This window comes from Portunus trituberculatus, chromosome 26 (genome assembly GCF_017591435.1).
Source record: "Portunus trituberculatus isolate SZX2019 chromosome 26, ASM1759143v1, whole genome shotgun sequence".
In the NCBI taxonomy this organism is placed as follows: Eukaryota; Metazoa; Arthropoda; class Malacostraca; order Decapoda; family Portunidae; genus Portunus; species Portunus trituberculatus.
In genome coordinates, this window is record NC_059280.1 from 3,331,208 (window position 1) to 3,346,207 (window position 15,000).

The following is a 15,000-nucleotide window of genomic DNA, read 5'->3' on the forward strand; positions in this document are numbered from 1 at the left end:
ACAATGACGTATGATGACGTTATAGAGAGATAGGATGACGTACGTGCTGCTAACGACATCACTCGACATAGAACGCGTCAAACATCGTTCAAATACTGAGTTACGTCTTTGAACATACGTTTGGCAGTGACGCACGAAAACCTCGCTATTATAGAATCGTGGTGACCAGTGTGACCGCTCGTGTCTTGTCGCCACATAACAAAAAAGTAAATAAATAAAAATAGATAAAAAAAAAAAAAAAAAAACTAGCTCCAGTTTACCCACCGAGGACGATGGGACAGGGGAAGGGGTCAAGATTTCTTTGGGACATCCTTAAGCGGCCCATACACGATCAATTTTATTACGCAATTTCATTGTCAATACTCTGAATTGACAATTCAGTTGACCGTGTATGGGCGATATTGATGACTTGCACAATTGTATTGAGTGAATCAATTTGTGCTTGATATTTTATTGCGCAAGTCTATTTGATTGCACAATTAATTGACCGTCTGTGGTGACCGTCAATTAAATTGTGGAACAAAATCATTTGTCTTCCAGATTTCGTACCGTCAACATGTCTGACAAAGAAGAAGACAGGACATTCCAATTGGAGTGCATCGAAGTTTATAAAGGTTTACCAGCCCTGTGGAAAGTAAAAAGTGATGATTACACCAACAGACAAAAGAAAGGTGCAGCTTACGCTGTGTTGGTTGAAAAATTCCAGGAAAAGTACCCAAACTACACAAGAGAAGATGTAAAAAAAAAAAAAAGATTAATTCGTATAGAACCAACGCAGTGTAATAATTATTGATAAACGCTCCGTAGGAGAGATGGGCTGACGCATATTTGTAGTTTGTTTTTCAATTAGGGGCTCGACCATTTGCAATAGCTCATTATAGGACTCAGCATCCATGCGCAGAAAGTTTTTAAGATCACTTGGCTCATTATGGCTCAGTTCACGTAGTAATTTGGTGTGTCCAAACGTTGAACGCTGCAGAAACCATTCTTTTGACCATTTTGCACGTTTCCTTTTTGGAACATCGGTTTCCTCTTCTACAGCAAGAGCAACGGCCACGGCGATTGCTGGGTCAAACTCCTCCATCCTTTCTCAGCGGATTGCAAGACCAAACTGAGCCTGGTTTGCGCAATTAAAGTGTCAATTATATTGACCTGTGTGTGGGCAACTTTAAATTGTTAATTATATTGTGCAACCAGACTTGTGCAATATAATTGATCGTGTATGGGCCGCTTTAGACATCGCAGGCCCACCAGTAGTGAACATCCTCCTTCAGACCCCACGAAGGAGGACGTCCTTCGTGTTGCGTGTCCTTCTTGCACTGAAATGCTCCCAACCGTTACGACAGTCTGATACAGTCTCAGAAAGCTGGCCTGTGTGACTGTCGGGGGCGTCGTAGTGAAAAAACAGCTGTAGTGTGACCCCAGCATTAGTTGTCTTTCTTGCACACTTATAGTAACAGGGAGGTGATGGCGTGGTGGTGGCGTGGTGATGGCGTGGTGGTGGTGGTGGTGGTGGGGCAGACGTCCACGCGTAGGTTGGAATCCCAGCACGTGCAGCCTTGAAGCTTTGCCATTTGTGGAGTGGTTTAAAAGTTAGCTACATGTCACCGCGGTACACAGATTCCAGGTGGAGGTGTTGTGGCCTCACACCAAAGATGCTTGGCTGGTGATATGGGCCCTAATATGCCCACCACTACAAAGATGCTTGGCTGGTGATATGGGCCCTAATATGCCCACCACTACAAAGATGCTTGGCTGGTGATATGGGCCCTAATATGCCCACCACTACAAAGATGCTTGGCTGGTGATATGGGCCCTAATATGCCCACCACTACAAACAACATTCTTGTCTTCCTTGTATATTTATCTTGAGTGGTCAATGTTACAGCTAGATTCTGCAGTTGTTTGAAAGATATTGACTTGTTGTTGTTGTTGTTGTTGTTGTTGTTGTTGTGGTAGTGGTGGTGGTGGTGGTAATTGTTGTTGTTTTGTTGTTTTTTTGTCGTTTTTGTTCTTGTTCTTGTTCTTGTTCTTTCTTCTCCACCTCCTCCTCTTCCCCCTGTCTTTTCCTCCTTCTTCTTCTTCTTCTTCTTCTTCTTCTTCTTCTTCTTCTTCCTTCTCCTTCTTCTCCTCCCTCCTCCTCCTCCTCCTCCTCCTCCGCCTCTTTCTCCTCCTCCTCTTGTTCTTGTTCTTGTTCTTGTTCTTCTTCTTCTTCTTCTTCTTCTTCTTCTTCTTCTTCTTCTTCTTCTTCTTCTTCTTCTTCTTCTTCTTCCTCCTCCTCCTCCTACTACTACTACTACTACTACTACTACTACTACTACTACAAACTTACTAACTTTTACTACTATTACATCAACAACAAAAACCACAACTACTCCTCCTCCTCCTCCTCCTCCTCCTCCTCCTCTTATCTCTCTCGCCCTCCTCCTATTACTATTACAACTACTAATCCTACCTCCCTCCTCCTCCTCCTCCTCCTCCTCCTCCTCCTCCTCCTCCTCCTCCTCCACCTACAGGAGTTAGAGCACCAGTACTCCCCGTCGAGGTGGTCACAGCGCCATGGGGAAGAAGTTATAATCTCCAAACACGTGGAGGAGGCGCGGCAGAGAAGCGAGGTGGCGCGGGGGTCGGTGGCGTGGCGGGAACAGCGTTACCATCGGGGTCCGCGCGCCCTGTTGGATGTCTTCGGGGAGGACCTGCCTGGGAGTAAGGAATAGGAGGAGGAGGAGGAGGAGGAGGTGTTGTGGTGAAGGAGGAGGAGGAGGAGGAGGAGGAGGAGGAGGAGGTGGTTTAGTGAAGGAAGATGAGAAGAGATTACGGATTAGAGGAGGAGGAGGAGGAGGAGGAGGAGGAGGAGGAGGAGGAGGAGGAATATAATACATCACATGACTGACCATCTCTCTCTCTCTCTCTCTCTCTCTCTCTCTCTCTCTCTCTCTCTCTCTCTCTCCAATATTAAAATTCCTTAAACTAACACTGAACACACACACACTCTCTCTCTCTCTCTCTCTCTCTCTCTCTCTCTCTCTCTCTCTCTCTCTCTCTCTCTCTCTCTCTCTCCCTCTCTCTCCCCTGCTGGTGTACGTGCACGGGGTTACTGGCAACAGCTGGACAAGAATGTGTCAGCGCATATTGTACCTCCCCTGTTTGGCGCCGGGGTGGTGGTGGTGGTGGTAGGCTACGATTTGGCGCCTCAAGGTACGATAATGTATGTTTTGTTTTTGTTTTGTTTTGAAGTGTGATTGTGTTTTCTTTCTTGTTTTTATTTGTTTTATTTGTTTTGTTTTTTGTTATTCATTTTCTTAGCCTGTTTTTCGTTTTTTTTTATATTTTTTCGTCTCAAGGTACGATAATGTATGTTTTTTTTTTTGTTTTTTGTGTTTTCTTAATTTTGTAGTTTTTTTTTCTTATCTATTTTCGTTTATTTTTTTATATTCTTTTTTTATTTTCCTTGTTGTTGTTGTTGTTGTTGTTGTTGTTGTTGTTGTTGTTGTTGCTGCTACAATTTGGCGCCTCAGAGTACGATAATGTATGATGTTTTGTCTTCATGTTCTTCGTTATCTAATTTTCTTTTCTTTTTTCTTTATTTTCTTCTTCATCTTCATTTTCATCTTGCATTTCTCCTTTTCTTAATTATTTTTCTTGTTGTTTTTGTTGTTGCTTCCATAATGCATCATGTTTTTTCTTATATTTTCTTATATTTTCTTATATTTTCCCCTTTTTCTCTTCTCTGTCTTTATTTTTTCTTCTTTTTCTTCCTTTTCTCTCTTTTTTTAATCTTTTACTCCTTGTTCTTGTTCGTATTCTTCTTCTTGCTACAATCTGTACGATAATGCACGATGTTCTGTTTTCAAATTCTTTCTCTAATTTCCTTTTTTTTTCCTTTATTTCCTTCTTCATCATTCGTATCTTACTTTTCTCCTTTTTTTTTTTAATTATTTTTCATTCATTATCTTGTTGTTGTTCTGGCTACAATATGTCGATAATTCACGTTTGCTCAATCCAGTAACGAGGAAGACGCGGGAAAAATGCATCTGAACGAAAGTTTATGAAGTGTGTGTAGGAATTTACCTCATAAACACTGCTATTAAAAGAGTTAATTTATATATATACCTTGCACACACACACACATACACACAGACACGCACACAGACAGACACAGACACGCACACAGAGAGAGAGAGAGAGAGTGTTGCATAAGTCTTGTTTAGTTGTAGTATATTATAATTTTGTGTCCTTGTGTCATATTTGCAAGGTTGTGATATGTTGAAATGTCAGTGGTAGTGGTGGTGGTGGTGGTAGTAGTAGTAGTAGTAGTGGTGGTGGTGGTAGTTCTGTAATAGTAGTAGTAGTAGTTGTTGTTGTTTTAGTTGTAGTAGTAGTAATAGTAATAATAGTAGTAGTAGTAGTGGTGGTAGTTGTTCTGTAATAGTTGTAGTAGTAATAGTAGTAGTAGTAGTTGTTGTTGTTGTTGTTCTTGTTGTTGTAGTAGTAGTAGTAGTAGTAACAGTAGTAGTAGTAGTAGTAGTAATAGTAGTAGTAGTAGTAGTTGTTGTTGTTATTTAAGTAGTAGTATTAGTAATAGTAATTGTAGTAGTAGTAGTATTAGTAATAGTAATGGTAATAATAGTAGTAGTTCTGTAATAGTAGTAGTAGTAGTAGTAGTAGTTGTTGTTATTTAAGTAGTAGTAATAGTAATAGTAGTAGTAGTAGTAGTGTGGGTATTTAACTTGCAAAACTTACAAAAAGGAGTTAATATCTCTATCCCTTGCACACTTAAAGCTTCAACACTTGCCAATGGACGCATGAGAGAGCATCTAATTAGTGTGAGAAGATTTCCCTCAATATTAAGAAAAACACGCTCGTCTCTCACACTCTGACTGTTTCCAAGGCCACAGAGATGACTGGCGGGGTTTGCAAGTGTTTCTCCAGTTAATAATGCAGAAATGTTCTCACTCTGCCTCTAGAACCATAAAAACACCATTAAAAACCCCTTCAGTAGCATGACATGTTTCCCTATTCATTCTGGTGACTATTTGGTGATTTTGTACAGCTTCAGAAACTCATGTGGGGGATTAAAATGGTGAAGATTGTGGCTATTAATCTTCTGCCCTCCATAGACCCTTCCTAATGTCAATAAAATGGTCTAATGGTACACAAAACTTAATTGAAATAGTGAAGACTGTGGCCATTAATCTTCTGCCCTCCATACACCCTTCCTAATGTCAATAAAATGGTCTAATGGTACACAAAACTCAAGGTAAAAATGTGTCCCAGTACTGAAGGGGTTAAAATAGTGAAGACTGTGGCCATTAATCTTCTGCCCTCCATACACCCTTCCTAATGTCAATAAAATGGTCTAATGGTACACAAATCTCAAGGTAAAAATGTGTCCCAGTACTGAAGGGGTTAAAATAGTGAAGACTGTGGCCATTAATCTTCTGCCCTCCATAGACCCTTCCTAATGTCAATAAAATGGTCTAATGGTACACAAATCTCAAGGTAAAAATGTGTCCCAGTACTGAAGAGGTTAAAATAGTGAAGACTGTGGCCATTAATCTTCTGCCCTCCATACACCCTTCCTAATGTCAATAAAATGGTCTAATGGTACATAAATCTCAAGGTAAAAATATGTCCCAGTACTGAAGGGGTTAAAATAGTGAAATCTGTGGCCATTAATCTTGTAACCCTTGCTAATTTCGATAAAATGGTCTAATGGTACACAAAACTCAAGGTAAAAATGTGTCCCAGTACTGAAGGGGTTAGAAAAAAAAAACTTGATTAAATTTAAATAAAACCCTTTGAAATCGTGAAGGCGGCGCGCAGAAGCCTTTGATAATGCAAGCCACAGCAAGCCACAGCAAGCCACAGCAAGCCACAGCAAGCCACAGCAAGCCACAATGAGAGAGGCTTATAATGTGAGAATGTGTGTTGAAATTCGCTCCACATTACAAAAACTTGAATGTGTGTGTCTCTCTCTCTACTACTACTACTACTACTACTACTACTACTACTACTACTCAGTGGGCGTGGCTGACATCGTGGAGGAGGTGAGGGCGGCCGTTGTGTGGGCGTGTAAGTTGGCTCGTGAGCGTGGCAGTGTGGGCGTGGTGCTGGCGGGGTGGTCAGCTGGCGGCCAACTTGTCACACAGGTAAGAGAGAGAGAGAGAGAGAGAGAGAGAGAGAGAGAGAGAGTGCAAGTCATCATTACTATTTCGTTGGTATTATAATGTATTAATTATCTCTCTCTCTCTCTCTCTCTCTCTCTCTCTCTCTCTCTCTCTCTCTCTCTCTCTCTCTCTCTCTCTCTCTCTCTCTCTCTCTCTCTCTCTCTCTCTCTCTCTCTCTCTCTCTCTCTCTCTCTCTCTCTCTCTCTCTCTCTCTCTCTCTCTCTCTCTCTCTCTCTCTCTCTCTCTCTCTAAGCTCTCTCTCTCTCTCTCTCTCTCAACAACAACAACAACAACAACAACCACCACCACCACCAGGACAACAGCAGCAGCAAGATCAAGAGCAGGATCAGTCCCGTTCAAAAGACGCAAACGTAACCTTGGCGCCTTTTTTGACTGTCATTAAGGGAGTGGTGACTTTGAGCGGGGTGTTTGACTTACGACCCCTTGTTACCACCTACGTCAACCACCCGCTGCATCTGACGCCGTGAGTAGCAGTGGTAGTAGTAGTAGTAGTAGTAGTAGTAGTAGTAGTAGTGGTGGTGGTGGTAGTTTTCATAAATAAATAGATAAACACATTCCTAACTTTACCTAACTTAACCTATCCTTCTTAAACTTACCTAACGTTCATAACCTAATGTTCCTAACAACGTTCATAACCTGACGTTCCTAACCTAACCTTCCTAACCTATTGTCCCTAACCTGACGTCTCTAACCTAACGTTCATAACCTAATGTTCCTAACCTAACGTTCCTAACCTAACGTTCCTAACCTAGTGTCCCTAACCTGATGTCTCTAACCTACCCTTGCTAACCTAACGTTCCTAACCTAATGTTCCTAACCTAACGTTCCTAACCTAACGTTCATAACCTATTGTTCCTAACCTAACGTTCATAACCTAACGTTTCTAATCTAACGTTTATAACCTAACCTTCTTAACCTAACGTTCCTAACCTGACGTTCCTAACCTAACGTTCATAAACTAATGTTACTAACGTTCCTAACCTAACGTTCATAACCTAACGTTCCTAACCTAGTGTCCCTAACCTGATGTCTCTAACCTAACCTTGCTAACCTAACGTTCATAACCTAACGTTCCTAACCTAACCTTGCTAACCTAACGTTCATAACCTAACGTTCCTAACCTAACCTAACCTAACATTCCTAACCTAACGTTCATAACCTAACGTTCCTAACCTAACCTAACCTAACATTCCTAACCTAACGTTCCTAACCTAACATTCCTAACCTAACATTCCTAACCTAACATTCCTAACCCAACGTTCCTAACCTGACGTTCCTAACCGTTCCAGAGACACAGCCTGGTTCCTCTCCCCCCTGCGTCACGTGAGGGCGCTGGGTGCTGTCTGGGGGCGGGGCGGGGGGCGTGGAGGGGGCTGTGGGGAAGGGGGCCTGAAAATGCTGGCCGTGGTGGGGGAAGAAGACCCCCCGGAATTTAAAAGACAGTCTGAGGATTATGTTGAGGTAAGATAGTAGTAGTAGTAGTAGTAGTAGTAGTAGTAGTAGTAGTAGTAGTAGTAAAATAATAATGATAATAATAATAATAATAATAGTGGTGGTGGTGGTTGTAGTAGTAGTAGTGGTGGTAGTTGTAGCAATAGTGGTAGTAGTAGTAGTAGTGGTAGTAGTAGTAGTGGTAGTAGTAGTAGTAGTAGTAGTAGTAGTAGTAGTAGTAGTAGTAGCAGTAGTAGTAGCAGTAATAGTAGTAGCAGTAGTAGTAGTAGTAGTAGTAGTAGTAGTAGTAGTAGTAGTAGTAGTAGTAGTAGTAGTAGTAGTAGTAGTAGTAGTAGTAGTAGTAGTAGTAGTAGTAGTAGTAGTAGTAGTAGTAGTAGTAGTAGTAGTAGTAGTAGTAGTAGTAGTAGTAGTAGTAATAGTAGCAGCAATATTGATACTACAACAAATACTAACACTCTCTCTCTCTCTCTCTCTCTCTCTCTCTCTCTCTCTCTCTCTCTCTCTCTCTCTCTCTCTCTCTCTCTCCACAGGCATGCAACAGAAACGGCCTCGAATCACAATTTTTATCATAGATGGCGCTGATCACTTTTCCCTCGTGGGTGACCTTTTTCTCCCACAATATCCCCTGACCTCCCGCCTGCTGACCTTCATTGACACCTGCTGCGGGAGGAGGAAGGACTGAAGCAGGTGTGGCAGCAGGATGACAAGCAGGGCGTTAATATTAAGAGAAGGAAAAGAAAAAATGTTAACCTGATTTTTTTCTTCTTCTTCCGGAAAAAGATTTATTTATTTTTTTTCCTATTTTCTGGGTAAATTTGGTGGTATTAAGGTCATGTGGGGGTTTGTAAAGGTCATGTTGGGTAAGGGAAGGTCAGGTCATGTCTGTGTGTCTGGTGAAAGCAGTAAATCTTGTGTTTCTAGTAAGTTTCTTAAAATAGTTTAAAGAAAGGGGTTTTGTGTAAGTCACCCCTTTCATGTTGGTTTAGTGACACGTTTTCTTTGATTATTTCTTATTTTATTTTATTTCGTCTATTTTATCTCTAAGAAGTAATTCATATTTTTTATTTACTCTTGTTATTTTATTGTATTTTTTTTTTCTTTGTATTTTTAGTTGTTACTTTAATTGTGTTTTTATTAATCTAATTTTAAACATTACAATTTTTTTTTTAGCATTCATATTAAGATTAAATAAATAATAATACATAAGATATAACTAATGACTACTATTACTACTACTACTAATAATAATAATAATAATAATAATAATAATACTAAGAAAAATAAATCCACTTACTATTAAACATTCACCATTTATATATTTTTCCTCTAGTCGAAAATAAATAGAAATAAAAATGTAAGTAAAAATAATAATTAACACGAATTTAGCAACGATTAGGACGAAGAAAATAATAAAGAACAATTTAATATACGGAAAAAAAAACATAAAACTTTATTATAATACATTTCCATTTAGCATTCATAATAACACAAAAATAATAATAACAATAAAAATAAAAAAAACCAGCCAAATAAATATAACAAAACTAATAATAATGAAAAACAACACTAAAATATGATGTAAATGTAATGTAACACTTGAAAATACGTCAATAGATAAATAAACGCACAAATGAACGTTCACCTGCCTTGCTGCACCCTAAAGGAAGCAACACAAGGCCATTTCACACATTTTCACCTCAGTTACCCACTTGCCTTGGAGGAGGAAGGTCACGGCTCCTGCTCCTCCTCTCCTCCCTCACCTGCTTACCTGTCCTGCTTACCTGCTCATTAGTGGCAAAGGTAGTTGTTTGTTTTGTTTTGTTTATTTGTTGTTGTTTTTTATTTTTTTTTCTTTATTTTTTTCATTTTCTTATTATTATTGTTATTATTATTATTATTATTATTATTATTATTATTATTATTGTTGTTCTTGTTAATCTTCATCATTATTTTCTTCTTCCTCTTCTTCTTTACCTTAATCATCTTCATAATCTTCCTCACATATACACACACACACACACACACACACACGACACACACAGTGGTTAGACACTGGCTTCACAAGCCAGATGACACATTCCCCGGCCGGGTGGAGATATTTGGGTGTGTCTCCTTTGACGTGTAGCCCCTGTTCACCTAGCAGTGAGTAGGTACGGGATGTAAATCGAGGAGTTGTGACCTTGTTGTCCCGGTGTGTGGTGTGTGCCTGGTCTCAGGCCTATCCGAAGATCGGAAATAATGAGCTCTGAGCTCGTTCCGTAGGGTAACGTCTGGCTGTCTCGTCAGAGACTGCAGCAGATCAAACAGTGAAACACACACACACAGACAGACAGACACACACACAGACACACACACACACGTTGGAGAGGAAGATGGACACAGAAAGTTTGAACAATTATTTCAGAAAGATGTTACAAATGAGAGAAGTGCAAAATAAACATGAGATTTTTCTGAAATATTCTAAAGAAGGAGTTATGAAATTTGTAGCAAAGTATAAACCAGAGAGAGGAAGGAAGAAAGGATTGGTTTAATGCAAAGGAAAAGAGAGATGTGGGTTGGAAAAGATGGAAAAAGAGCAGGAACATATCTACTAAATAAGGAGAAATATAGAGTGGCGAGAAATGAGTATGTGAGGGTAAGGAGGGAGGAAGAAAGAAAATTTGAAAAAGATATTGTAGACAAGAGTAAGGAACATCCAAAATTGTCTTACAGGTTCATAAATGGTAAACTTAAAAAGAGAGAGTCCATTGAAAGGTTAAAAGGAGAGCAAGGGATAGTAGATGACCCTAAGAATATCGCGGAATTGCTAAATAATAGGTTTCAACAAGTATTTACTGAAGAAACAATGTAGAAGGAAATGTGCACATGGATGACACTAAGATACCTAAAAAGGAGTTATATGAAATGTTTTAGGAACTTAAAGATGATGAAGCGATGGGACCAGATGAAGTTTCAGGAAAATTATTGAAGGAGTGTAGAGAAGAATTGATTGATCCATTATATGATATTATAAGGTGCTCATTAGAAACCGGGGAAGTACCAGTAGAGTGGAAAAGAGCTGAAGTGGTGGCCATTTATAAGGGAGGCAGTAAGGAAGAGCCTCTTAACTATAGACCTGTGTCTCTAACAAGTGTGGTCGGTAAGATTTGTGAGAGGGTGATAAAGAAATATTGGATACGGTTCCTGGAGGATCATAAGTTATTATCGGATCATCAATTTGGCTTCAGGAAAGGGAGGTCATGTGTAACAAATCTACTGAGCTTTTATTCAAGAGTGGTTGACAAAATACAGAGAGAGAGGATGGATGGACTGTGTATATTTGGATTTAAAGAAAGCTTTTGACAAGGTACCTCACATGAGACTGTTATGGAAATTAGAGATTTATGGAGGACTGAAAGGAAAAGTGTTAAAGTGGATGGAAAACTACTTGAGATGGAGGAGATGAGAACGGTAATAAGGGATGCAAAGTCGGACTGGTTGGTGGTGGAGAGTGGAGTCCCACAAGGCTCAGTGCTGGCACCAATACTTTTCCTTGTATATATTAATGACATGCCAGAGGAGTAAACAGTTATATTAATTTGTTTGCGGATGATGCGAAGTTGTGTAGGTGTGTGAAGAGTGAAGAAGATTGTGAAATTTTACAGGCAGACCTGGATAAGATTTGGGAGTGGAGCAAGAGGTGGCAAATGGAATTTAATCTGAGCAAAAGTCATGTGATGGAGATGGGAAGAGTGGAAGACGGCCAAGAGGGTCATATAAGATGGGTGAAGAAGTAGTGTTGAAAAAGGTGGAAAAGGAAAAGGATTTGGGAGTGATAATACAAGACCATGGGCAGTTTGAGGCTCATATTGATAAGATGTTTGGAGAAACGTATAATTTGATAAAAATATTGGATTAGCCTTCCATTATATGGATAAAGATATGATGAAGAAATTAATTAGTATGGTAATTAGACCAAGATTGGAATATGCTGGAGTGGTTTGGTCCCCTTATAAAAAGAAGCATATAAGGAAGTTGGAGAGATTGCAGAGAATGGCAACAAAAATGGTTCCGGAATTGGCAGAAATGACCTATGAGGAGAGATTAAAAGAAATGAATTTGCTTACCTTGGAACAAAGAAGAGAAAGAGGAGATTTAATACAGCTTTATAAACTGTTGAATGGACTGGATGAAGTGGATAATGAGCAAATGATGTTGAGAGAGGAAAACTTAAATAGAACTACAAGATCGCATAGTAAAAAGATAGCCAAGGGAATATGCTTGAAGGATGTGAAGAAATATAGTTTCCCACAAAGATGTGTGGAGGTGTGGAATGGCTTGAGTGAGGAGGTGGTGTCAGCAAGGAGTGTGCACAGTTTGAAAGGAAAGTTGGATGTGTGTAGATATGGAGACAGGGCCACACCAGTATGATACCCAGGCCCTGGAAAATTACAACTAGGTGAATACACACACACACACACACACACACACACACACACACACACACACTGAGACACACACACACACACACACACACACAGGGAATTTCCTATCACGTGATCAGGAAAAACCCGCCAAACTGGATGATATGTATGATGTACGTACCTCTGGACAGAGAGAGAGAGAGAGAGAGAGAGAGAGAGAGAGAGAGAGAGAGACTATTACTGTTGTTGTTGTTTTTTGGTTACGAGAAGGAATGTTGTTAAACCAGAACTGACTGCGAATTTAAACTCTCTCTCTCTCTCTCTCTCTCTCTCTCTCTCTCTGATTTATTGACTTTTTTGCGACTCTGGATCATTCTTTGTGCGACTTTGCGACTTTCAAATGGAAGGTAGAGCAGACTGGTACCAAAACATTTTCCAGTCAGTTCAACCATCCTTCCTTGAGAGAGAGAGAGAGAGAGAGAGAGAGAGAGAGAGAGAGAATCTTTTACTGCTACTACTACTACTACTACTACTACTACTACTACTACTACTACTACTACTACTACTACAACAACAACAACAACAACAACAACTACTACTACTACTACTACTACTACTACTACTACTACTACTACTACTACTACTACTTCTACAGATGGTGTCCCCCCGCGGCGTGGTGGTGATGGTGGTGGTGGCGGCGGCGGCAGTGGCGGTGGTGGTGGAGGCCCAGTCAGGATTTACACCGGAAGAAATAGCGGTAAGAGAGAGAGAGAGAGTAGTTTTTTTTATTCCTCTCTCTCTCTCTCTCTCTCTCTCTCTCTGTAAAATCTTAGTCTTATTCATTTTCTTTTTTTTTTTTTTTTATTTCATTTCTTTATTATCTATTTTTTTCATTGTGTGTGTGTGTGTGTGTGTGTGTGTGTGTGTGTGTGTGTGGAGGAAAAAGTAAAGGGCAAGGCTAAGAGAGAGAGAGAGAGAGAGAGAGAGAGAGAGAGAGATTAACCGTAAAAACACTTCAATTTTTTTCCACTTACAACCTCTCTCTCTCTCTCTCTCTCTCTCGTCCTTTATTTCACATTTAGCCTTTGAAATAAGATCGTGTACTGTTATGGAGCATTGTTTGAAAGACGTATGTGCTTATAAGCTCGTTTTACCTTCAGATTTATGCACCATTAGACCATTTTATTGACATTAGGAAGGGTGTATGGAGGGCAGAAGATTAATGGCCACAGTCTTCACTATTTTAACCCCTTCAGTACTGGGACACATTTTTACCTTGAGATTTGTGTACCATTAGACCATTTTATTGACATTAGGAAGGGTCTATGGAGGATCCTCTAGAAGATTAATGGCCACAGTCTTCACTATTTTAACCCCATCAGTACTGGGACATATTTATACCTTGAGATTTGTGTACCATTGTTTTTACCATTTTATTGACATTAGGAAGGCATATGGAGGGCAGAAGATTAATGGCCACAGTCTTCACTATTTTAACCCCTTCAGTACTGGGACACATTTTTACCTTGAGATTTGTGTACCATTAGACCATTTTATTGACATTAGGAAGGGTGTATGGAGGGCAGAAGATTAACGGCCACAGTCTTCACTATTCTAATAACCAACCTGAGCTTCTGAAACTGTACAAAATCACCAAATAGTCACCAGAATGAATAGGGAAACATGTCCTGTTAAAAAAATAAAAACTGAAGCGGTCAATCGTAAATATTTTGTTGATAAATTTAGTGAAGGAGTTTGAAATAAGATCGGACATGATACTAGCGAATTTTATTGAGGAGACTAAAAGATTCAACATTTTTTTCCTTTAATTTCTACCTTGTGGGGTTTTCACGGGAATTTCTGGGGTAAAGAGGATACTCTTCATGGCACCTCCTATCTCAAAGCCCACCCGCTAGGAAACCGTTGCCCCGAGTGAGGAAGCCCAACCTACACTCGGACCGTGGACAGGATTCGAACCCGTGCGCTTGGAGACCCCTCGGACCCCAAAGCACGCAGGGGTCCACTGTACCACGGCGGGCCCTTCTGAATGTGTACTATTATTTGTGAGGTGTCGAGATATTTGTCCTCTCAATTTTGGCAAACTGGCATGTCTTTTATGGAATTGGCAATATTGTGGGGCTTTTTTCCATGTTTTGTTGCTCTTGGCCAGCTGTCCCACCTCTCTGCTTCCTCTCTCGTCTCTCTCTGACCCAGTCCTCTACAATTTCCCTTGAGGAACTTACAGAGGCGTGTCTCGGCCCACACAACACGCCCCTCAGATGTACCTTTCACCAATCAAGTACAAGCTCACGTGACCCCCATGTGTGGTATCAACAACATTTAAGAACGACAACAACATCGCAGAAAGTTTACCTGACCTGGGCTATCTTCCTGGGTCATAAATCTGTTTCCTTTTGCCTCTTGACCCACTGATATCCTTCTAATCCCTTTTATGGCTGGGTGCGACAAACTCTGCGAACTGTACATACATCCATACTTCCTTTATTTCTTGTTTCTTCCTATTCTGAATTACGATGTGGCCCTTGACAATGTGGGCATCCTACACTGTATACCACTTTCTTCCCTCTCTTCCACCACCAGGAGCTACAACAACTGTTCGAGCAGGCCACGGGAGGAGGAAACAAGCCCAGTGGAGGAAACAGACCCAGTGGAGGAGGAAACAGACCCAGTGGAGGAGGAAACAGACCCAGTGGAGGAAACAGACCCAGTGGAGGAAACAGACCTAGTGGAGGAGGAAACAGACCCAGTGGAGGAGGAAACAGACCCATTGGGGGAGGTCAAGGTCAATTCCCATTCCCAGGGTCAGGTCAATCTCCGTTCCCAGGGTCAGGTCAAGGTCAATCTCCGTTCCCAGGGTCAGGTCAAGGTCAATTCCCATTCCCAGGGTCAGGTCAATCGCCGTTCCCAGGGTCAGGTCAAGGTCAATCTCCGTT

At 40.6% G+C, this 15,000-nt stretch overlaps 2 protein-coding genes across 2 annotated transcripts in view; both read left to right on the forward strand.

The window, feature by feature from the left end:
* LOC123509269 (kynurenine formamidase-like) overlaps positions 1 to 8,769 on the forward strand; it is a 9,777-nt gene extending 1,008 nt beyond the window's left edge. The window contains 7 exon segments of the mRNA XM_045263467.1: positions 2,517 to 2,703; positions 3,062 to 3,088; positions 3,091 to 3,198; positions 6,025 to 6,221; positions 6,449 to 6,654; positions 7,481 to 7,652; positions 8,164 to 8,769. Coding sequence (XP_045119402.1) covers positions 2,517 to 2,703; positions 3,062 to 3,088; positions 3,091 to 3,198; positions 6,025 to 6,221; positions 6,449 to 6,654; positions 7,481 to 7,652; positions 8,164 to 8,325 — 1,059 coding nt within the window. The 3' untranslated portion in view covers positions 8,326 to 8,769.
* A 515-nt stretch (positions 8,770 to 9,284) lies between these two features.
* The window catches only part of LOC123509322 (translation initiation factor IF-2-like), a 6,116-nt gene continuing 400 nt past the window's right edge, over positions 9,285 to 15,000 (forward strand). The window contains exons 1-4 of the mRNA XM_045263550.1: positions 9,285 to 9,443; positions 12,702 to 12,803; positions 14,648 to 14,873; positions 14,982 to 15,000. The exon at positions 14,982 to 15,000 is cut by the window's right edge and continues 400 nt beyond it. Of these exons, the coding sequence (XP_045119485.1) occupies positions 12,702 to 12,803; positions 14,648 to 14,873; positions 14,982 to 15,000 (347 nt within the window). The 5' untranslated portion in view covers positions 9,285 to 9,443. The remainder of the gene's footprint in view (positions 9,444 to 12,701; positions 12,804 to 14,647; positions 14,874 to 14,981) is intronic.